The 25,496-nt window shown below is 39.4% G+C and overlaps 1 protein-coding gene across 2 annotated transcripts in view; it reads left to right on the forward strand.

The window, feature by feature from the left end:
* The first annotated feature begins 1,931 nt into the window (after positions 1-1,931).
* MMS22L (MMS22 like, DNA repair protein) overlaps positions 1,932-25,496 on the forward strand; it is an 81,992-nt gene continuing 58,427 nt past the window's right edge. Inside the window, exons 1-9 of one of the 2 annotated variants that reach the window (XM_026726492.2) lie at positions 1,932-2,181; positions 5,212-5,405; positions 6,670-6,795; positions 7,667-7,719; positions 15,768-15,855; positions 15,939-16,113; positions 17,652-17,745; positions 21,534-21,664; positions 23,682-23,795. In XM_026726492.2, the coding sequence (XP_026582277.2) occupies positions 5,227-5,405; positions 6,670-6,795; positions 7,667-7,719; positions 15,768-15,855; positions 15,939-16,113; positions 17,652-17,745; positions 21,534-21,664; positions 23,682-23,795 (960 nt within the window). In that variant the 5' untranslated portion in view covers positions 1,932-2,181; positions 5,212-5,226. The remainder of the gene's footprint in view (positions 2,182-5,211; positions 5,406-6,669; positions 6,796-7,666; positions 7,720-15,767; positions 15,856-15,938; positions 16,114-17,651; positions 17,746-21,533; positions 21,665-23,681; positions 23,796-25,496) is intronic. The other variant, XM_087913888.1, reaches the window with a different exon arrangement.

The following is a 25,496-nucleotide window of genomic DNA, read 5'->3' on the forward strand; positions in this document are numbered from 1 at the left end:
CAAAGCCAACCTAAAAGCAAACAAGCTTCATTATCTGTTGTTATGCTTTGTGAACTCACTATCTGGAATTCAATCACTCCATCTCCACTAGCAAATGCCTGAGCTTAGGTTGTACATACAACTGCATGACCCATGGCCAGCTATATATCTTTCTGTCATAATTTTCTATAGAACAACGACAACTGAGCCCAACATTTCTGTTCTTAAGTGACACATTTATTTTGAGTTTTGCCCCAGTTTACGACCTTTCTTGACTCAGCTATAAGTGAATCACTGCAGTTGGTAAGTTTGCAACTTGGTTATTAAGTGAATCTGATCTCCCCATTGACCATCTAAATTTTGATCGCATGATCATGGTCAAACTCTTTAACTGTGAAAATCAGTCATGTCACTTTTTCCAACTTTGAACGGTCACTAAATGAACTGTTGTAAGTTGAGGACTACCTGTACTAGGGTCAGCTCAGCATGCATACAGATAGTTTTCGACTTACAACAGTTCACTTAGTGATCATTCAACAGTACTAAAAAAAGTGACATGACCGCTTTTCAAACTTATGACCATTGCAGCATCCCCATGGTCACGTGATTTCCATTCAGATGCTTGACAACTGATTCATAGTTATGATGGTTGCAGTGTCCCAGGGTCACGTAATCACATTTTGCTATCTGACAAGCAAAGTCAATGGGGGGGGGGGGGACCAGGTTCACTCAACAAACCATGTTATTAATTTTAAAACCGCAGCAATTCTCTTAAGAAACTTAGCAAGGAAAGTCGTAAAATAGGGCAAAAAAAAGCTCTTCACTGATTTCTCACTTAGCAACATAAATACTGGGCTCAATCGTGGTCCTAAGAATAGAATGGAATATAATTCTTTTATTGGCCAAGTGTGATTGGACACACAAGGAATTTGTCTTGCTGCAAATGCTCTCAGTACACATAAAAGAAAAGATACATTCCTCAAGAGTCAAGAATCATAAGGTACAACACTTAACGACAGTCATAGGGTACAATAAGCAATCAAATCATACTAGGAAACAATCGATATAAATCGTAAGGATACAAGCAACAAAGTTACAGTCATAAAGTCACAAGTGGGAGGGGATGGGTGATAAGGAGTGATGACAGGATTAATAGTAATAGTAGTGCAGACTTTGTAAATAGTTGAACAGGTTTGAGGGAATTATTTATTTTAGCAGAGTGATGGCTTTGTTCTGGTGTGCAGTGCTCCGTCGTTTTGAGGGAAGGAAACAGTTTATGTCCGGAATGTGATGGGTCTGTAAATATTTTCACAGCCCTCTTTTTGACTCGTGCAGTATACAGGTCCTCGACTGAAGGCAGGTGGGTAGTAATTGTTTTTTTCTGCAGTCCTAATTATCCTCTGAAGTCTGTGTCTGTCCTGCTGGGTTCCAAAACCAAACCAGTCAGTTATAAAGGTGCAGATGACAGACTCAGTCGAGGACTGCCTGTAATCCGAAGCAGCAACCCGACCTATGAGTTCCACTTTGAGCAAATAGTGTATAGCTGGATCAACTTAGCCCCGGGTTCGTATAAAATAAACGGACGGTGAACTGAACCAACCCAACTGCACCTTCTTACTAACTTAGCAAACCGGCTGGCATCGCAACCGATCACCAGCCGAGCACAATTCTCTCCAGCGTGAAAACCGAGAAATCCCTTCTTCGAGCAACTCCCGACATTTACTGATCAGCGGACGGGAAGCGGATCTCAAGAAGCCACTCGGGTTCAAAAGTAACTCCAGCAGGTACCCCGAGTCTTGCCGCCGCGACCGCCTCCACTCGGAAACTCCCACAGACGGAAGACGCCCCAGAAGCGAGAAAAAGGGAAAAGCTTCTGAATGGAAGCTCCTCTGTCCAGTGAGAACGCGATACGTCATAATGCCCGCCACCTTCTTCCTCTGAGCACGCGCAGTAGCGCGGGTCCGGTTCCGCGCGGGAATTACGGAGCGATTCCGCGGGAGAAAGCGGGATGGTGGGAAAGGGTCGGCGTTGTGCAACCTACGCCCCGTCCCATTAGCCCGCCAACAGGTTAGAAGGCGCGGGCTTTTGTCCCAGGTACTTTCGTTTTGCATGTCTGGCTTCTAAAGCGAGTTTCGGGGTTTGTGCTCCGCCAGCGATTATTTGCAGCCCCGATTCTTGCCTGCTGTTTTTTTATGGAGTGGGGTATGTATTATTTGCCTTTCGATTGTCTTGGGCTGCAAGTTCTGTGACTCCCGATTCACATGAGGAAATAATGACTAGCAATGACGGAAGTGGAAATCTTGTGTGTCAGCATAGCTAAATCCTTGACTTTACAACGGTTCATTTAGGGACCGTTCAAAGTTACATCACAGAAAAGAAGTGACATGACCATTTTTCACACTTATGACCGTTGCAGCAACCCAGTGGTCATGTGGTCAAAATTCAGGCAGCTGGCAACTGACTCACATTTATGATGGTTGAAGACTTGGCTTCTTACCCAAGAAGCTTCTTCAGCTCTGACTCAATTCCCCAACATCCGGTCAGAGCAGAAGAAGTTTCTTGGATGAAAAGCGAAACATCTTTTTAAAAACCCAGAAAATTCCATTTTCTCTTGAAAAAGCACGTTTAGAACAACCATGACCTGGATGACTGAGAATATGTATAGACATTTATGATGGTTCCAGTGTCCCGGGATCGTGTGATCACCTTTTGCGACCTTCAGTGGCAAAAATCAATGGGTAAACCAAATTCACTTAACTCTGTTAAGTTGTTAATTTAACAACTGCCGTGATTCATGTAACTGTGCCAAGAAAGGTCATAAAATAGGGCAAAACACACTTAGCAACAGAAATGTTGGACTTGATTGTGATTGTAAGTTGAAGACTACCTGTATACATCAGATTGGGCAAAAATGTGATCTGTTGTCTCCCTCTTTTGGAAAGTCCAGCCTTCTGGCAATTTCCACTTTTCAAAAACCTCAGATTAACAACTAGACTTTGACCGTTATTGGTTAAAACTCACCTAAATACATTTCCTGGGAATCGCTGTATTGAGTAAGGAGTATTTCTTTATAGATATGTTGAATAGAATCATGGCTCAAAATGTAGGGTCTGTTATCTGAAACTCAGATTAATCTCTGAATATAAACAAGGAGAAAAATTACCTTGTTTTGGACTTCATTTCCCATACTTCCTTGCAAATAGCTATGTTGACTATGTTAGCTATGTATGTTTAGAGGGCATTACAATAGTATTGAAAGTCACTCACTGTCTAAAGTTACTTAAATGGATTTCATTTTTAACTTAACAGTTTGTTTACTTAAATAATAAAAACAGTGTACACTGTTAGCAGTATCAAATTGTGAATTATCTTACAATCTACCCAATTTAAGACATTCTAATTTAAGGGGATAGTTTTCATAAAATATCTAGAGGTATTTTTTGTTGCTTTTGGCATGGAGCAAGAAGAATTTGCAAAGATATGAATATACTTTTGCTATCCAATATTATTTTGCTCTGGTACAGAGACACGCTAATACAAATGTGTGTGACCTGTCAAATAATCATTGTTAATACATATAGTAGTAGTCTGGCTCTTGGGTTTTTGAACTGACAGATGAGCTAAAATCGTGTAGGCAGCTACATCTATGAATCTGAAATTTCTAGTTGTTAAAAGTCACACCCAGCTTTTCAGTATCATAGAGTCACTGCCCAGAAAGATTCCAGAATGAGATCCATTGGTTAAGAAGCCTTATGAAGTTTGATGCCTATGTAAAGATTTTTGTTCTGATTAAAATAAATTGAGAAAGGAAATATGAACAGACACTTGAAACAAAAGCAAGGGTACTCCACTGTCCCTTATCCCTTTCATGCTGGGATTTCACTTAAACTGATGGTGGAAAATCAGCATAAGATGTAACTGGTGGAAGTTTTGTCTTTTAATTCCATTTGTAAGTTTACTTAGAATTGCTGTCCCCCTAAAATAATGCTACTTCTTCTATATGTACATCCCTAGAGGAAAATATTTATAGCACTATTACTACTGCTTTTTATAGTTCAAATTTACAAAAGCAGAATCATGACAAGCTAGTTCTTATTTATGCATTTATTAAAATAGTTTGAGATTTCCTGACAGTCAAGGGATTTACAAGAAAGAATAAAAATAGACTGTAAATTTTAAAAATTCATAAGAAATTAATAGGTAATAATCCCAAGAATCGAGGAAAATGTATCACCAATATTAAATTTGTAATGAACAAACTTGAGAAAAATGAAAGGGTCTCATGGGGACAGAGAAGATAGTCAGGTAGTCTTTTCTGTCTTTCCGATCAAAACTGATCGAGAACTTCTCAACTTCAGGAACCATTGATCTAGAACCACTGAGGAAGCCTACTTTTTTGTAGACGTTATCATAATCTCTGATAGTGGAGACATTCCAGGAGCTCCTCCTCAGAATGTCATATCTACTGTACCACAGTAACATAATGTAAATAAATACTGAATTATGGCATTATGAAGGGAAAAAAAAACCCTTGCATCTGGTTGGACTCACTAATCTAGTTCATACATAACATTAAGGGTTGGCTTGTTGAATCATAGTTGATTTAAGGTAAAATTGGCTGGGCTCTAAATTTATTCATTATGGCAGAAGGTCAGGAAATAAATTCAATAAAAATCACACTAATCTCAAAGGACAAACAAGGCTGCACAATGGCATAACAAAATATGTAAACTCTGCGAGTTGATGCTCTGCTGATTAATTAAAAAGGAAATAAATGCTCATAGTCTCATGGCTATGTAAAAAGAAAAGAAGGAAACACATAAGTGCTCGGCATCAATCTTATAATTATTATGACTGCTGTTCATTTGGTTTTCCCTAGCATAATGCCATCAAGATGCAGTATGTTATACTATAACCTCCATTACCCAGCTAACTTGATAATTCGCTGTGAATGATGGGATTTCTACTGCAATACATCTGGAAAACAACTGTAAATATTAATCTACAGCTAGTTTAATGTTATGTTTGAGCTAACAATGAGTTTTAGTTGATAGTTTTGGGATTCTGATGTACTCGGATGCTCAGCTGATTTGAAACCTTGTTGTGCCTTGACATATTTCTAAGTCCTTGTGGGAAATCTATCACATTCTGCTTTAATAGGTAAGATTCCGTTCTGATAATTCAGAAAAACAAACATGGAAAAATATATGCTGCGTGTTTTTATTTTTCCAGGGAGAAGCGTGAACAATGGATGATGACTCCAGCACTCACTCCGTGCCTTCTTCGTTTACTGACAGCTTAGAGGCTGCAATGGAAATAGAAGAACATTACTCCAGAGTTCTTTTTTTCTCCTGCGTCTCAGACCTTAAAAATGAAGGAAAAAGCTTTTCTCCTGATTCTTATTTAGCAAGTGGTTCTCTAAAGAGGTATGCAAAACCGAAAACGCTGCTCACGGGACTTTTATTTTGAACATACTATTAGACAAGCTGGATTTTACTAAGAATGTTCCAGTATCATAATTACTTGGAATAGTATTAAAATCCCTGGTGTGTGAGTATGTTCAGAACTGAGAATTTGGAATGTTTAATTAGCTTCTTCTAACAGCTGCTGTGTGCCACTATGATCCCATTAGTGTTTTCGGCTTTTGTTTGAATAGATCTTGGGGATAATTCTTTATATCGCTGTTATGGAATATCTCTAAAATATTTCTTCTACTTAGTTTCGTTATATGCTATATAAGAAATGTATTTGTAATGCTGATTCTGTGTCTAGTATTAGTGATTCAAAGAATTATAACATACAGGCCATGAATTAGTTTTCCTATAGATAATTTATGGGGTTGTTCTGTATATATGCCTCCTGTTGCTTGATATTGAGATGGGCAGTATATAAATTTAATAATCTCATGATAAGGGTGACAAAGTTTTGTAGCAACAATACTGTGTATATTGAAATGTAGAATATAGATATCATGCCTTAGACTTCTCTAGACTGATACCTTTACAGTTAGTCCTCGACTTAAAAAACAATTAATTTAGTCACTGTTTAAAGTTTCAACCACTCTGGAAAAGGTGACTTATGACCATTTTTCATACTTATGACTGTTGCAGCATCCCCATGGACCAAATTCGGACACTTGGCAACTGACTCATATTTATGACAGTTGCAATGTCCTGAGTTCACGTGATCACCTTCTGACAAAGAAAGTTAATGGGGAAGCCAGATTCACTTAACAACCATGTTCATAACTGCAGTGATTCACTTAACAGCTGTGGCAAGAAAGGTCGTAAAGTGGGGTAAAATTCACTTAAATGTTTCACTTAGCAGCCGAAAATACTGGACTCAATTGTGGTTGTACGTCAAGGACTGCCTGTATATAAGTGATTCTCAGGCAGATCTGTGATGATCCATGAGGTATTCTTAAGCCTTCTTACGGTCACCGCCAATTAGCTGGCTGGAGCTCGCTCATTCCTTTGGCACTTGCTTCTTCAAATTAGCTGACCATCAGCTTCTTCAGTGCTTCTCCAAGATAATGTCATACAACTTGCATTTCAATCAAGAGATCTTTTTCTGTGGGGATATGGAATTAGTTGTAAAACAAAGTCCTAGCTTAGCTGGAGGGTGCCCAGTTAAAGAATGCCTGTGGATGTTGCTTAAGGAACTATAAACAATATTAACTTTGTTTCTTAGGAATTTACTGGGGCTGGATCCCTTTCCACTTGATTATGAAAACGACATTGTGGAATTATTTGGTTTTCAATGGGTTACTGAAATTGCTTTAGTTGAATCTTGTACATTTCTCTTTGGATTATTGAGGTATGATATTATTATTATTATTGTTATTATTGTTGTTATTATTATTTTCATATAAACATGAAACTCAGTCAACCGAACATTTAAAAGTGTATCACAAATATTATTGCCTGGCATTGATGACTGATATGGGTTGCTGCCACCATCCTAGGTATTGACTAAGTATTTTCTTAAAATGTTCCAAGTAGTGCAGTTTTTTTGCAGTTCTGCTGGCATTATTGGAAGCTGTAATTTCTTGATGTTTTATTTGAAAAATTCTTGGACATAATTGTGTATTTTTGATGGCCAGTTGCAATATTTCGTGAGTTTTTTTCTAGTTCTTTTTCTTCGACTCTGGTGTCTCCCGTTACAGTGACATCAATAAATTGTACTCTTCGGTTTTTGATGACTGTGATATCTGGCATGTGGTGTTCTAAATGACTATCTGTCTGTATTCAAAAGTCCCACAAGATAGGATGAGGATGTTGTTGTCCTGGAATAAATCGTTAGTTATTATATTGCTCTATATTTCTTAAAACCTACACTTGTTCTGACTATTTGTTCTTAGGACGTTCACTAGCTGTATTATTAAAGTGCCTTGTAACTGAACTTTAATCAAAGTTAAAGCTCTTTATAAAAGAAACTCCTAGTAATTGAAGATTGAAGAATCCATTTTCCTCTGAAAAGATGCTTTACCTAGGCTGGCATGCTTGTTGGCATGGTTGATTTGCAGAGATAAATGTTTTTTCAAAAGGAAGTCTAACAAGTGTGTGCGTATGTGTGTGCTGCATGTATATATAGATATGTCTGTGTAAAGATACATGTATGGTTTGAACACAGTATTTGGGTATATACTTTGGTTTTCAATAACATCTTTTTCTTTTAAATCTGACAGACAATTTATATACAAATTAGAAAACCTTGTTGAGTCAAGTTCATCTGACTTTGGTAAATTTTAAAATATTTTTAATTTATATCTGCCTTACAACAGTTTGTACAATAAAATTGTGTGTGTGTGTGTGTACATAAAGATAAATGGAGCCTATCCAAGACAGTCATACATATACAGGTATATATGGATATACATTTAATATGGTATGGAGGGGTCCCCAACCCCTGGTCCACAGACCAGCACCGGTACATGGCCTGTTGGGAACTGGGCCATACAAGCAACGGGAGAGCACACGAATCTTCATTTGTGCACGCGCAACATCTAGGTTGCGCATGTGAAACCATCCCTCCCAGCAGTCCATGGAGCCAGAAAGGTTGGGGACCACTTGCACAGTAATTGTTCTTGTAATAATTCTTAGACTGTTACGATAAAAAAGCTGTCAAATTCCATGGATTCTCCTCCATGCTGCATCAAGAGCCCAGGATGGGTTGACTCCTTCCTATGACACCATTTAGCTGAGTCTGTACTAAGATATAAAAGCCAGCGCCCCGGAATAGACCCCAGCTTTTGACTCAGCTCCTTTCAGTCAGTAGCTGTGTCTCTGAAAGCTTCTGTTAGATTAACACTCACCAGCGATCTTCAGTGCCGTTTTTCCTCGTTTCAAGCAAGGTTGGGAGCAGCGTTGCCAGAGTGCTGTTCAGGCAAGTTGGGCAGCGTCTGTAGACCTCTCCCACGCCTGCGGTTTGAGCGGTCATAAAAAGTAATCGGCAAACTGATACCAGCGTCAGCCAGCTGATCGTGTGGCCAGAGGCTGCCCTTTCCTTTGCTGACTTCACTTGGGGCTCTTTATAGCCTAAGGAGAAATTCTTCGATCTCGGAGCCTGTTTCCCATAGTCAGTGGCCATCTTGGATTGAAGCCTTCCACCACGAGGTGAGTGGCCATTTTGTAAGCCCGGGGGCCAATTTATACCCTAAGGGGCTTAATACAAAAAATTTACAAACAGTTTCTTTCCATCGTAAGAGCCTTTATTCTTCAAATGGAGCAAGATAAGGGTCAGGCAGAGTTCCCCCCACCCCCCAGTGGAACAGTCTCTTAAGCCAATAAGAGAAAAAGTTGTAGGCAACGCACCCAATCAGTCCAGAGGGAGGTGACTGCTAAAATCAGAGCTAAGGCTCTAGCCCCTAAGAAGGCAACTCAGGTTGAGTTGAGGGCAGAAAAGCGCAGACATGCAGCCCTAGAGAGGCAGTTCAACAGAACTATTTAACAGAAGGGATTGCAACTACAGCATGTTTCAGGTGATACCTGTGGGCCCAGCCAAGCCCTCCCAGGGTAGGAGAAGTTATCTATGAGCCTGTCTCCTGAGGCTTTTGCAGTACAATGATCTTCAGAATCTAAGTAGATCTGGGCCTTATTTCCAACAGGCTTCAGGGCCCTATGCTCCTCCCCTTCCCTCCAGGCCTCGAACCTCTTCTCAATCTAGGCCTGAAGCCACCTTCACTCCCTCAGCAGCGGGCTTTCGGCCTTCTGCCCCTACCTTTGAGCATAGACCAGGGGATATCCAAGATGTTGTCTCTTTGGCCATTAGGCAGGGATTGGCTGAAGGCTTCAAGCAAATCCTTCGACCTCCGGAAAGGGTTCAGACCCTTCTCCCTTCTTAATCTATAAGTTGCCTCATCACCCTGATTTACACAGGCCCCAGGACCTCAGGGTCCATTCTTCTCTACCAGAATGGGAGGAGGTTGATGAGAAGGGAAGGGCTTCACCATCTGAACACAGTTACTCCTCTCGTTCAGAACGTGAAGAAGGCGAGACCTTTGACCAAAATCTTTCAGAGGAAGAGGACTCTCGCCCAGAGCAGACATCCTCTGCATTGGTCTTCAATCTTTCTCTCTTCAGGCCATTACTCAGCATGGCCTTGGTCACTGCCAAGCTGTCGCCAGAGGAAGAGGCTCCCGAGCCACAAGGAATTCCCTCTAACCAGGGACACTCATTCTTCTCCAAGCCTGTAGTTCATGCAGGGGTTTTGCCTTCTCCCACTTTGTTCCTGGACATGGTCAAGGAACAGTGTGCTTCCCCTTCGGCAGGTCCTCGCCCATCTTCTCTGGATAAGCGTTTCTACAACGTCAGCGAAGCCCTGGACAATTCCCTGGCAGTGCCTTCTGTTGACTTTCTGGTTTTGGCCTCGTTCCCATTTTCTGGCACTCTCATGTGGGCATCCATACGGTGGCTGCACCAACTCCAGATTAGATTGCCTATATCTGACCTTCAGTCTCACCAAGGCCTTAATGAGATTATCGCAGCGGCGGAATTCACTGCAGATGCCACTCTCAATTCTGCCAAATTTGCATCTAGGGCTATGGCATCTTCAGTAGCAGCAAGAAGACTGTTATGGCTCAGAAATTGGCAGGTGGAGTCATCTCGTAAATGGAAGCTGGTTTCAGTTCCATTTGCGGGTAATAAGCTTTTTGGTGATGCTCTGGAACCTTATCTCATCGAAACCAGAGATAAACGAAAAGTTCTCTCTTCCTCTGGGAAGAGAGCCGACTATCGCCCAGCTCCTTATACTGGTAAACAGCCCTTTCAGGAGGGTGGGGGTCGTTCCTGCCATCATTCTAAGTAATCCCTCGTTCTCCCCACCCATCGGAGGTTGCCTTGCCTTCTTTGCCTCCAAATGGGAGGAGTCAACGGCGGATGCCTGCGTGCTCAGCACTATTAGGTCAGGATTACAATTGGACTTCCTAATGCACACACCCACCAAAAAAAAAGAATTTTTTTTTTTTTATCTGTCCTGTCTCTCGGGACATTTCAAGGCAAGACCTCATGAATCAGGCCATTCAACTCCTTCTTGAAATCCAAGCTATTCAAACCTGTTCCCCTCTCTCAATGGGGACGTGGGCTTTATTCTCGCCTTTCATCATTCCCAAAGCCTCAGGCGGGGTAGTGAACCATCCTGGATCTAAAATTTCTCAACCAATTTGTAAAATACAGGCTATTTAAATGCAGACTCTGCATTCTATTTTACAGAGCGTTCGGGAGGGCAATCTCCTCTCTTCCACTGATCTCATGGAGGTTTACCTCCACATCCCCATTTGGCCTCATCATCGCCAGTTTTTCCGTTTCTGTTATCAGAATACCCATTACCAGTATCGAGCACTTCCCTTTGGCCTCTCATCGGCTTCAAGGGTCTTCACGAAGGTTCTGGCAGCATTGATGGCACCTCTACTTTCTGTTCCAGTGAGGATCCAATGCTACTTGGACAACATTTTGATTCTGTCCTCCTTCATCCATGCAGCCCATCGGGATCTGCAAATTACCCTGTCATATCTCCAGAGCCACGGATTTTTCCACTCCTGTCCACTCTAATGGTTCCTGCTTCCCTACCAACGAGCAGGAACCAGCCACTCATCCATCAAGGTCCCACTCCCACCACAAATCTGGAGATCTCTCAATTGGTAGTGTTCCCCGTTAATCTGGAAGGGACTCCTTTTCAGGGTCCCAGACAGGCTAGTGATAACCACCGATGCCAGCCTCATGGGTTGGGGTTCCCATATGCAGGGCCAGATAGCTCAGGACCTTGGTCCAGTTCAGAGCAGGCCCTTCCCATATATTGGCTAGAGCTCAGAGCCATTTTTCTAGCTCTCAAGAATTTCAGGCACTCAGTGACCAGCTCTCATGTTCTAGTCCTTATGGACAACGTGGTCGCCATGGCTCATGTCAACTGGCGGGGGGGCGAGGTCCCTCATGGGAGAGGCTCTATGGTTGGGGTTATGGGCAGAGCAACACCTGTTGTCGATCTCAGCAGACCACTTCTCCGGGATCGACAACTCCCAGGCCAACTGGCTCAGCAGGAGCCTAGTCAACCAGGCAGAATGATCTATTCCCCCTTCTCTATTCAGGGACCTTTCCCTCAATATTGGGAACACCAGAAGTGGATCTTCTCCATTCCTCAAATTGCCCAGGTCACCAGATTCTTCACCAGGTTTCCTTGCCAGGGAGCGGAGGGGAGCAATGCCCTTCGGTGCAGATGGCCCAAAAGTCTCCTCTATGCCTTTCCCCCGCTCCCATCATTCCGGCAGTAATTCAGAAGATGTTGGAGGAACGAGCGGAGCTCCTCCTCCTGGCACCCTATTGGCCAAGGACGCTCTGGTTTGTGGACCTGGTCAACCTGTTGGTGGCTTCTCCTTGGAGGATCCCAGCCCATCTAATCTCCCTTCATCAGGGGATTCTGCTCCACCCGGAGCCCCAGTGACTCAAGCTGACCATGTGGCACTTGAGCGGCAGTGGCTAGAGGTGGCTGATCTTCCTGAAAGGGTCATCATCACTATCCTGGCATCTCACAAACCTCCCACAAGGTGCATCTATGATGCCACCTGGAAGGCCCTTCCCGATGGTGCCTTAGGGAGGGTCTCTCTCTCTCCTGCTTTATCCCAGTTGGCAGAGGTTCTTAGATTCCTTCAGCAGGATCTGGAGAAAGGTTTGGCCCCCAACACCTTTACGCAGGCAGGTTGAAGCCTTCTCCTCGGTTCTTTCATGAGGTTCGCTTCCTTCCTTATCCCATCACCCTTCAGTCGGGAGGTTTTCGAAAGGGGCTTCCAACCTGCACCCTCCGGTGGTTCACAGGTATCCCTCCTGGGATCTTCATGTGGTCCTTTATGCCCTTACAAAGCCACCTTTTGAACCCCTTAGAACATTATCTCTCCGTTTCCTGACTCTGAAGTGTTCCCCGTTTCCATCACTTCAGCCAGGCGGGTATCCGAGCTCGCTGCTCTTTCCATCAGACAGGACCTTTGTTCCTTTCACGATGATAGGGTTGTCCTCAGTCTGGACCCCTCATTTATTTCAAGGGTTAACACCTGTTTCACAGGTCCCAGGACATTATGTTGCCTGGCTTCTGCCCCCTCCTGCACCATGACTTAGAGCAGCAGTGGCACTCGCTAGACGTAAGTAGGGCTCTTAGAATATACATTAAGCTCACTTCCTCCTTCAGGAAGTCTGAAGCCATTTTGTTTCCTTTTCCCTTCTCACTTGGGGCACAAGGCCTCTTCTCCTACTATTAGCAGGTGGGTCAGATCTTGCATTGAGCAGGCCTACAAAGCTGCGGCCCTTCCAGTTCTTTGAGGTCTGATGGTGCACTCTGCCAGAAACGCGGCCACTTCGGCTGCCTGGGCGACCCAAGCACCCTTGGAGGAGATCTGTCGTGCGGCCACGTGGACATCTCCGTCTCCTTTCATCAGATACTACCGTCTGGATGTCTTTGCCTCGGCAACTGCAGCCTTCGGCAGACGGTCGGTGTGATGAGCCGGACGAGGACCCACCCGTGGACATGCAAGCTTTGGTATGTCCCATCCTGGGCTCTCGATGCAGCATGGAGGAGAATGGGCGTTGGTAGAAGTTGCCCTTTCTATCTATGCTGCGAGAGAGCCCAGCCCCTCCCTTGATTTGTCAGGAGAGGGTAAGTCATATTTCTGTATTCATTTGTGCTTTCAGAGACACCTTTCAGCCTGTCAAGTATCTTCGCCAAAGCTGGGGTCTCTTCCAGGGGCTGGCTTTTATATCTTAGTGCAGACTCAGCTAAATGACGTCATAGGAAGGAGTCAACCCATCCTGGGCTCTCCCGCAGCATAGATAGGGCATTCAGGGTAACTTCTACCAACGCCCATTCTGGCTATCCAGTGGGAGACACATTTTGACTGAGGAATTTTCAGTTGTTTTTAAGAAATTATTTTTCCGGATATATTTTTAGTTTTGCTGTTTAAATATACTATGTATGTGTGTTTGTGTGCAGCATAATGCCTTAATGTTTCTCTGGGACAGAAAGAGAGTGGGGAAAGCAACAGAAATATTATCATCTTGATGCTGTGTGGTATACATAACAAATTTCACATCCCTATTTTTTTAAAAAAACTAAAATCTCAAAAGCAGTTCAGTAATCCAAATAATCTAATAGAAATTTTGACAGCTGATTTGATACTTCATGTTTTCAATATCAGGCAATGTGAGCAAAATATTAGTCATTTAAATACAATTATACTTTTTGCTTGATAAAGAGGTTTCCAGTTCCTTAAAACGCATAGCATATTCTGAGTGGGCAGCCATAAAGGAAAAGCTTCATAAAAGCCTTTAAAGATACATACATATAGGCTCTGAGACGAATATGAGGTTAAGAAGCTGTGATGCTCCAGATGTTGCTAAATTAAAATTTCCATTAGTATCCCACCAATATGGCTAATAGTGAAGGATAAAGGAAACTGTGGGCAATGGGCCCTCCAATCCTGACACAAAAATGTATTTAAACAGCTCCATCACAACCATCAGAGAAAAATCCTTGTATATATTGTGTTTAAGGAGCTGGCCTAGAAACCAGGAGATTGTATGTTCTGGTCCTGATTGGGGATGAAAAACTGGCTGGGTGACTTTGAACCAGTCACTCTCTTTAAGCCCAATTCACCTCACAGAACTATTATTGTGGGGAAAATAGGAAGAGGAAAGAATATTATATATGTTCGCCACCTTGAGCTACTTAAAAAGTAATAAAGGCAGGATGGATAGATTGATAGATGATGGGTGGGTCGGTGGGGTAGGTGGATAGGTAGGTAGGTAGGTAGGTAGGTAGGTAGATAGATAGATAGATAGATAGATAGATAGATAGATAGATAGATAGATAGATAGATCGATCATCTTTTCCCTTCTGTGCCATCTGATTGGATAGTAATATTCTCATACATACATGAGATACATGCATACAAACTTTCCCCTGGCCCACCATTGAGAAATTGTGGGCACAGAATGACTGATCTGTACTGTAATCCAACACACCTGGACACTGCCAGGTTGTGAAATGGCTAAGTTCTTTCACTTTTCATAATAGACACTAAAACAAGCAAAACAAAAAGGGCATTTCTTTATTGGTTCCCAAAGCCTGGAAGGAAAGGCTTAGCCCCAGTGTCTTCTTGTCTCTGAACTGATGCCTGCTTTGATCTAGTTTGTATGTATGTGAAAATGTACAAAGAAGCCATTTTCCCTCTGCCTTTGTCTTTTTCAGCTTCTGTCTTATAAGGCTTTTCCAAGAGGTACACAATCTGTATAATATGGATTTTAACTGTCTTGCCTTGGGAAAGTGGGCTGCTTGGGTTCAGGGTCCCTGCCGTGGCCAAGTGCGGAGTGTTGGGGAAAGGCGAAGCAGCCCCGGGCAAGAACAGAGGAGACAAAACTTGAACTTTTTGCAGAGAATGTAAAGGGAGTCCCCTCCTTGCTAAGGGTGATTGCCTTGACTGACATCTTCCGCTCCCCTCCATGTCCCCCAATTTTTCCTTCTCCCTCTGTCTTCCATTTTCCCTTTACTTGCCAAAGTGGTTCACCCATTGTGCTTTATTCCAGAAGGCTCCTTCAGGACTTAAAAGAAGGGAGAGACTCTTTTTCTTAACCGTTTGTACTCTTGTTTAGGAAAACCTAGACAGTGGTGAACCACAGCCCAGATTTTGTTTTCCTTGGGAAAACCTCAGCCAGTCTGTCTAGGCAGAACAGGAAAAAGTTCACTTTTTAAGAAGTTCAGGATGGGCTTCTAGCTTTGGCGCACGTGCCAAATTTGTTCACAGCAAATTTGGCGCACTTTGCCAAATTTGTTCACAGCATCCTAAGAGGTCGTAATTCACAGTTTAAACCCCTAGTTTATGAATTGTCTTATTCTTGTTAAACTTGTGTAGATGATTCAGCTCAGGGGTGGGTGTCCCCTTAATATACAATTATGATAATATGTGAGGGTGAAGGTTCATTCTCCAAGCTTGTGGGCTGGTTTCTGAACATTTCAGTGTGTCAAGTGACAGTCTTGTGATTGACATACCTACACCTGAAGCCCTAATAAACAAAAGAACAGTGACACTGACATCCCCTAAACTGAAGATGTTATCTGGTAATGAAACATTCAGAAACCAACCCACACACTTGGAGAATGAACCTTCACCCTTGTACTACACCCAAGCTACAGATATTCAAACTATGCAATTATAATATGTATGGTGGTTCACCCTTAATGTGAACATCAAGTAAAATTGTGTAGTGCACGAACCCCTTAAGAGCCCACCCTTAATTTCTAATTTATTTCAGGTCAAGCTGCAAACCGTCACTTAGAAGCGCATAATATGAGACAAAAATGTGTTGAGTTCCTGCAATATGTGAAAGTTTTCATCTTCAGGTGAGATGTCAAACATAAGTCCCGTTTCATCCATTCTATATATTTTATGTTGTGTGGTACTATGTCTCCATGAATTTCTTCAGGTATCTGGAACCACATGAAACAGAAGATGAGTTGTTCCATCCTTATGAAAAGCAAGAAGCACAACTCCCTTCCTTGATTGTTGAAGAACTCCATTCTTTGACGTTGCATATTGGCCGCCTATATGATCTCCCTGCTTGCATTCTGGAAGGAAATACCATTCTGCCTCAAGCAAAGGTTGTCTGGTTTTTTTTTCTTTATAAGTAATATTATCAAACATGAGGATCATGGAGAAATACAGAATATATTATTTGTAATTGTTAGAACATTGATGAGAAGCCAGAGGGGAATATGACACAAAGTCAGTACCATTATCAAGTGATGACCTAAGAGGTGATGTTTCTAGGGCTTATCTCTTGGCATAGATATGGAAGATCTCTAACTTGTAGGCCAACCCCCAGGAAGTTTCTCATCAAGTCTGTTGAACTTCATACACAGGTACTGGTCTTTCTTCCCCATCAATTCTGAATCTGGGGAAGATTTTGTCTCTAGTATGCATGTGTGTACTGTACGTTGGGATATCTGCCTTCTAGAATACATGTGTCTTTGAATAGCAATAGCAATAGCACTTAGACTTATATACCACTTTACAGTGCTTTACAACCCTCTCAAAGCAGTTTACAGAGTCAGCCTATTGTCCCCAACAATCTGAGTCCTCATTTTACCCACCTCGGAAGGATGGAAGGCTGAGTCAACCTTGAGCCTGGTGAGATTTGAACTGTCAAATTGCAGGCAACTGGCAGTAAGCAGAAGTAGCCTGCAGTACTGCACTCTAACCACTGTGCCACTGTGGCTCATGGGTGTTATGGGTGTTATGGGGGATTTGTGTCTTTGCTCATTATTTTTATTCAGTTCCCAAAGTCCCAATCCAAGTTCAGTTTGCTCTTTGTTTTCTATTTTAAGAAATTTTCCAAAAGTTTCTCTGTGGCTAGTAAAATGGAGAATCCTACTTCCATAGGACAGTGTACTTGACCTGTATAAAAGTACCAAAAGTACTTTATATCCCCACACTTTCCCTGAACTCAGATTGAATTGCCCATTATTGTTTCCAAAAACAAGATGTTCTCATCTCATAGTATATTAAATCATTACTGTTGGATATATAGGAAATTCAGAATATTAATGTATGCTGAGATAAAAATGAAAAACATTCCTGAAGGTAAAAAGGAGATAAAAATGCACTACATATATAGGGAGTTCTCATTTAACAACTGCCTTGTTTAGTGACTGCAATTATAATGGTGTTGAAAATGTAACTTTGCGACCAGTTTTCATATTTATGAGCTTCACAGGTCTATAGTAAAGGAAACAGAAGTAGGATTGTAAGCATAGTTGCAATTTCACTTAGTGACTTCTTTGCTTAACTATCAAGTTGCCAGTCCCAGTTGTTCCTAAATGAGGACTACTTGTAGTGGTGCTATAATTTTTAAATGACTGGATACCTATTTACACTAGCAATAAGAGGGCCTTACAATTTTTGTTATTGTCTTTTGGCTGTTGAAATCTGTTAAAAGTGACAATATTTGGCATCATTTTAATACCATAATATTACCATAATACCATAATATTACTTGTACCCTTCTACATTTATTATCAGTTTCCAACACATGGAAGGCCAGTTCATTTTAAAATCTTTATATGTCACAGTGTATTCTGCACATGTATATAAAATAAAATATAACATATAGTATTTTTCTTGGATATTTTTAATGTAGTTATTTCCTCCATCATGGCACTTGCTGCATCTGTACATAGACATTCACTGGTCTGTGTTGGAAATCCAGCATCTTCTTGGTGAAAAGATGCAAAGTGAGTCACTTTATTTATATCTTTTGTGTTATTTGTAAGTTGGGATTTGGAAAGATAAATAAAATACAAGCAAGTAATTGCTAAACAATAATCTCAAGGAAAGCTCATATTCTGTAGTCTTCATAAAGAAGTGTATTTAATATTATGAAAATGTGTAGATGCCAGCAGTTGTTAGCCAAGGATCCTACCTGATCCAAATTACTCCTGATTTGATCCCTCCCAGCCCCAAGCCTTGGTAAGATAAGAGATTGACTTCTTTTCAACTCACCCATCTGCCTACCTCTCCCCATCCCTTCCCTTTTGGCCACCTTACACTCCTCTGCCTCTGCCACAGCCGACCTGGCCAACACAATCTGCTTTCCAAAATCCCTCCAATAGGCTATGCACAATTTGGACAAGAGATCAACATGACCTTGAGAAGAAGCTGGTCAGCAGTTGCCTAAGAAAAAAGTTAGTTGTTGTCTCAACGGAGGCAGCAAGAAGACAATGAAGGTTATCTGGAGGTGTAAGGGTGGCAGGGCCAGCAGAGATGGGGGGAGATAGATAGATGGAAATGCCTGGAGTCATAAATGCTGGAGGGCTGCCAAATGCCCAAATTTCGATTTTGGAGATGCAGCAACAGCTATATGTTTAGGGACTGGGTATAACCACCAATGTCGTTCAGTGTCCCTGAACGATTTAGGGACAATTTAGTCTCTGAACAAATGGTCACACCTCAAGGATGAACTGCACAATTTTCAATGACAAAATTAAGCTTAGTTTTAATTAGTGGGCTCTGCTTCTTAACTCAGAGATTACAGCATTTGCTCTGTTGTGATGCCTCCTTATGTGTAGGACAGGGTGGACAAACAAGAAAAGTGAGGCAATCTGCAAAAGGAAGGGGAGAAGTTGTGAGCTGCATTACTGATATCAGGCATCTTCATTCTTTGCTCTCTCTACATACTGACATTCTTACATCTATCTTCATATTTTTAAATGTGGTACTTCCATTAACATTTTGGTTTGTAGCTGTTGGATCTATTAAGATTCTTAAACCAGGACTTCATGGTCCAGATTTTAGCAAGTTGACATTAAAATTAAAAATTCAAATTTTCAGATATAATGGGAAACGCTCATTTAAGTATACTACAGTTTGATGAGTTTGTTTACTTTTGTTTGCAAAATTGGGATTTAAAATGCTTGCATTTATTTATTTATAGTTTCAATTTTTACAACTGTTCATTTTGCCCACAGCTCTATTAAGACCTAAGCTTACACAATGGTTGTTAAGACTATTCAATAACAAATGAATTTAAGATTCACGGAGGTGCAGTAAAATATTTCCAAGTAATTCGCTAAGAAATAAAAGGGAAACTGAAATATAGTGCTTCCTGTTACTTTTTGCTATTTAGGGGAAAAGTCCAAACATGTTTTTAAACTATGGAACTAAATAAAACAGAAAAGATCAGATTACATCTTATGTGGATATCTGGTGATTGGGAAGATCAGTCTTCCTCATCCTGGTGCCTGCCAGAATATGATAAATCTCAATTCCTGGTATCCTAAATTAGAAAAATGGCAGAGAATTATGGAGACTGAAGTATGATATTATGTTGAAATCCAGGCAATATTCTGAAGGAACCAGTTTGGGGATTCCTAAAATATGGTATTTCTACTTCATTTCTTTTAACTATAATCTTTTAGTCCTCAAATTATAAATTATAAACTGTCTTAATGAGATTGATTAATCTGTGCAGCACCATTTTTTAAAATCAATGTACAACTCAACTGATTTATATAATTTCACAGCAAAATTTCATTTATAAATCAATTAAAAGATTAATGCATCTATCCATTTATTATTTGTCCTATTGATTTAAAATCCATAAACACTTACTGTCCTTTTGATTTTGATGGAATTTCTAACTTAATTCTTTACAAATACATTTTCTTTTCATTGTATTTTGAGAGGGTAAAAGGTCATTAAAACAAATTGCATGCTCAACAGTCTGTTAATGTTACATTCTAAATTTAACAGTTAACTTTATCTTTATTAATGAAGTTATAAAAATATTTTGAAGGCACGTAGTGTAATGTGTGCTCACGTGATTATGCTGCAGTATTTTTAAAATTATTCATGCAAGTTCTCTTAGAATATCTAAAAAAAATACAGTGTTTAGGATTACTCATTCTAAATACACTAGTGTCAAAAATGGCTATTCTGAGAGATTCTGGTTACTCTAGCTAATGAAGCGTAAAGATATACTCAGATTTTTTAAAAAAAATTCCTTGATTGACAACTCCATTTTAAAGGGATCAGTGGTAACCAGACATCATTCAGCTCTGATGTAGAGTACTGTCAATCTTTGCTGCTGAATGATAGATGAATGCCACTTATTTCTAACTTCTCTATACCTCCCTCTACTTCCAATAGTTTATTTAATAATTGATAGAAAGGCATGAATTAAGAGACAACAAGGCACCCTATTCACATTTACTCAATGTATGTTATGTGTACTTGGACTACTTTATATTTGTTCTTGGAGTTGCACAATATAGGAAGAGGGTAATATTTTGAATTGGAAACACACTGAAGGTGTGAAGGAAAATTTTGTTCAGATTCACTGTGAGAGCTAATTTAACACATGGCTGAAGGAGAAAACATAGGTATTTTCAACATTATATCGGTCTTTATTATGTTTTACAATGCTTAATCCTAGATTGTGTCCTTTGTACATTATTTAACAATATGAAATTAGAGTTTGAAATAAAAGCTAGCATGGGGTGCTTTTAATCTGAGGACCTGTTTACAAGGCCATGCCTTCCTTCCAAATATTGCTTTCATACCCCCTTCTAAATTTTAGAGTTTCCTTTCAGTAGTCAGAGAGAAAAGGGGACCAAGAGCAGCCTAAGAAACAGCAATGTTGGGGAAATGGAGAACTCAAACCATCTTCAGATATAATTATCCTATCTCCCAAGCTCCTTTCCTACCTATGCATACAGTGGTGCTTTCTCAATGCTTTCCCCCTCTTCAGTCCTAACTGAACATTAATAGCCAATGACATTCCTGTTCCTTTCCCTGTTCCTGGGCAATCATCAAATGTAAATAGCATTCTTGCAGAGGCCATTTGAGGCATGCACTGATGGAGGAGAAAGTAGAGTAAAGGGATTCCTGTGTGTTGCGATAGTAATTTTGGACCAAACTTAATTATGCTTTGAGGAAACTAACGAAGCTATAGTAACGGAACCAGCTTTAATTTTGTGACGACCAATTTAGTCTATAAAGCTTCCTGTATAGATAAATATGATATGTAATATTTTAAAAAACTTTTTTCTTGGAGGGGCAAGGAGGAAATGGTTTGCAATTAAATATTTGTAATGGCCCTACAAGAATCCATATCTAAAAGAGGATATAAGATTCCTGTTACTGAACCAGGACTGGACATTTTCATCCTGCTGCAAAGATACAGTGATATCAACTTAGTTTATTACATTTATTTATTTGTATGCTGCCTTTTATTGTTTTTTTTAAATGACTCAAGGTGGTGAGCATTCTATTTTCTACACAACAATGTAAAGTGTATTCGAAATATGTTCGCCACTTTGTGAGGTGGGTTGGGCTGAGAGAGAGAGTGTGTGGTTACTCCAAGATCACCCACAAATGTTACATGCAAATGATACAAATTTGAGATTTTCTATATGATAAATTTAGAAAATGACTATAGGTTTAGTTTGCAGTTGTTTATTTTTGTACTGAAAAGATATATTTATATTTCTACATGAATTTGATTTTTATTTGTATTTTCTAGGGCAAACCATATATGCTCACAGATTTACAAATTTAACTGGAGAAAATCTAACCAATATCAGTTTGTTCGAAGATCACTGTGGTAACCTCTTGTATGATCTGATAAGTTTGTCAGTTAAGAGATATTCAAAGGTATTGAAATTTAATTCAATATTATGGTAATATTGCGTAAATTTCTGAGACAGTAGAAATGTATCTATTAATATATATTAAAACAGTATTTCCCAGAAAAATTCATCTTAATGCTTTTGGTTAGATTCTACTTCTATTAATTCACCTGTGTGAGGTAGTGAAATGAAAATAAGCTTCAGATATGCCTTTGTCCAGAAATGAAATCTGTGAACTCTAAATGTGAGTGATGTCTTTGGCAATTGGAAAACACCAGATATTCCTATTTTCCTATGGCCCTAATGCTCTAGAGAGAACAACAGTTTTTAGACTGTGACAGGAAACAAAAGAGATGGTTACAAGAATTATAGCCATTTATCTCCTAATTTTAGTTGTACATTTGTTATAAAATGGGGGGGCACGCCCTCACTCACATACAAAAACACACGCACCCAATGTTTAATACTCTACTTTTTCATACACACAAAAAAAATGGAAAAGGTTTATTTGTCTTATGTGTTGTTTCCTTTATCTTCCAAATTTCCCCAAGTGCAAAATAAATTATTCAGCTAATTAATTCTAAACTAGCAAATAGGTTAGTCTTGAATTGGATAAAGGGCAAATCTACGTGACATGTAAAAAGTATTTATTTTCCAATTGTAATGCAAAATGGAGTGAAACTTTTTAAATCCTAAGAGGGGAGTGGTAGTCTGTTTCTATATGTGACTACAATACCACCTGCTGGTACATCAAGGTATAACTCATTTGATTAAAAATGGCAGACTAAACAATTCAGGAAATATTGCATTGTTTCTGAACAATGGAGTGTTTTTATTCCATCATGTATGGCATTAAAGTTACTTATAGGTTCTATGATAAAAATTAATGTTGAATAATTTAAAAATATTGGTTTATTTAGCAATAACATAGTTTTATCATACTTTCAGGAATAAAAAGTTAATACAAAGTTGCAGAATGCAAGATACCATTTATTCTTAAGATACCATTTATGCAGAATCTGTGACTTTATTTTTATTTTTTTCATGCTGATAATCCAGGGAGTAGAAAAAAGAAGTTATTTCTTGTGTTCTCCTTTTATTTGAATTATTCTAAGATGCATATTGATTTTCTGCATGATATAGAGTATAACAGATAGTGATGTGTGACTATCACTAAGGTTTTAACTATAATGTCAACCATCCTGAATAGTAGCCCTTAATATCTGACAGGTAACTTTAAACAACCACAGTGCTTAGGTTGTATTTGGCAAACTGCATACTAAGAAAATATAGAGAGGATTGTGGTCTTAATCTATAAAGCATAGACTTAGTGTACTAGTTTTAAAAGCATTTTTCCAGAATGTTATATGAATGTTAAACAAATTTGCTTATGCACTGTTTAGTAATGATCAATATGGTACTTGAAATTTCAAATAGAACAGATTATTTAAATGTGATTTTAAGTAGGCTATTCTTCCATTCAAGAGTCAGAAGGGTTTCTAAAATGGAACAGGAAGAAGGAAGTCTCCAAAATTACCTTTTCTAAGTCTTAACATTAGGACAGTTTCAGTAATTTTTTCACCAATAAAGAAGCGATCAATGTGTATGAATTGTATTGAGATGAACACTCCTTAAACATTTTCTTAGTATTGGGCACATAAATAATTCCTTGTGGTTTTGACAGGTCTAGATAAATCTCTTTCTCTTTTTCTCTAACACACATACTCAAGCTCACACCTATCCATTTTCTTCCTTAACGGGAGTCACTTCTGAAAAATTGCTGTAGGCGAAGAAATTATAACAGCACAAAGATAATGTGCAGTCTTTAAATTTGGATTTCAAGCACATGCATACAAAGATCTAGCAGCTTCTTTTTTTCAAAAAGAAAGAAAAAATGTATACTGCTTGCTGGATGGCTTAATCTTTTTATATTTACACTTAAGTATTTCAGTGATATTTTCCAACTGCTTCCTCCATCTCTGAAGTTTGCTCATGTATAAATGTTTTCTGCCTTCTCTGAGTTAAAATGTTATTTGTTGCAGGTTAGGCTCTCTGAAGCTCTTATTACTCACCACTATACTTGTACCTGTATAAAAGAGCTGTGGGTTCTGCTTATTCATCTGCTTGACCACAGAAATAAAGCATCTCTTACAGAGGTAGGAATTGTTACATTCCCAGCATGAATACATTTCATGAAACAGATTGCATTGGAAACCTGCAGAAATTCATAGTTTGACAAATATATCACACAATTTTGTCACACCATAAGCAAACCTATATCAAAGATGTTGCTTTTTTCCTCTTATAAACTTTAAAGAAGTTTTTGCTAGTTGACCAGCTCAGTCAAATAATTTTCAGCATGATATTGCTGGATATTATCAGACCAGGAGTAAGGCAACCATCCATTCAGACTTAGTTGGGAAATCATTAGCACTCTAGTAACTTAAAGGTTCAATAGCACAATAAGTGATTCTTTCCACCACTACGAATTTATAGTTAAAAATTCTGGTATTTGGCCGTGGGGAGGTCAGTCATAAATTAATGTCCAGACAATAGTCATAGCTTCTTCATAGACTCTATCTTCTCCTGATGTTTGTTGTGAGCTTCACTATTCTAAACTGATTTACATTGTGGCTCATATAACTTCTGCTTTACTAACAGTACATACATTTGGAATGAAGTCGAATATATGTATCCCAAGATAATGTTGCAGGATCCAGTCTGGGTTGTCACCAGGACCAGAGAATTGGAATGGGAATGGGAATGGAATGGAACAGAACAGAACAGAACAGAACAGAACAAAATAGAATAAAATCTCTGTGTACATACAATCAATAAGTGATAAATCATGATCATAGTCATTGTAAAAATACATTCATCATAAATCATAAGATACAACACTTAGTGATAGTCAGGATACTATATAAGCAATCAACATAAATCATACTAGGATACTTAATAAACAATATAAATCGTAATATACAAGCAACGGAAGATTGAATAATCTTCTGAGCTTTCAGAATCAAATTCTTGCTCCTTAGGGAACTTCTCTCTAGCAGAACGTAACCAACCCAGATTGGATCCTACATATATTTGGAAATGGTCATTGATTATATTAAATGGGGTGGTAAGGTACTGTATTGTTACATTATTTTACTGTCATTTATTGTTTGTACTTATTTTTGAAGGGTCCATGATCTTATTACTATAAAGAACAAAAGCAAATATTGGGTGTATTAATCTAGAATCCTGCTAGAATTGATTTTTTTAAAATTGAACAATTTGCCTGAGTATAATCACAAAACACAATCTTGGAAAATACTGAAACCTGTCTTTATTTCCACCAAATAATAGCAAATCACTGCCCTCATCTAGTTTGTCCTTCTCTTGATTATATTGAAGATATTCCCTGTCCTTTATATAATCTAAAGATGGTCTCTTAAACTATATAGTTACAAACTGAAGTGTCTATCTAAAATAGCTGGAAAGCACCAAGTTGCCTATCCCTACCTTAGTTGCATAATTTGGATTTTAAATGTAAAGGTTTGTTCAGAAATTGTTGATTGAGATGTGGCTGAACTTGATTTGATTCTTTTATTTATTCAGGTTTTTTGCCTCTTACAATCAAGAGACTTGATTTTACTCTTTTACTTTGTTGCAGTCCTATGTCTAATGGCCCTTTCTCCATAGATTGCCCCCCAAATGGTATACGCTTATATTAATGGTAAATTTTGATTGCATTCATGGAAACTCTAAATCATATTAAGTCTACAGTGAAGGTCAAAGAATTAATATACCCATGTCCAATTGAGAGCCTGAGTTCATTAAGAAAAATATATTACCAAAAGCAGAATTAC

The sequence above is a fragment of the Pseudonaja textilis genome, chromosome 1, assembly GCF_049901715.1.
Source record: "Pseudonaja textilis isolate UNSWEBS1 chromosome 1, rPseTex1.2, whole genome shotgun sequence".
Taxonomy (NCBI): domain Eukaryota; kingdom Metazoa; phylum Chordata; class Lepidosauria; order Squamata; family Elapidae; genus Pseudonaja; species Pseudonaja textilis.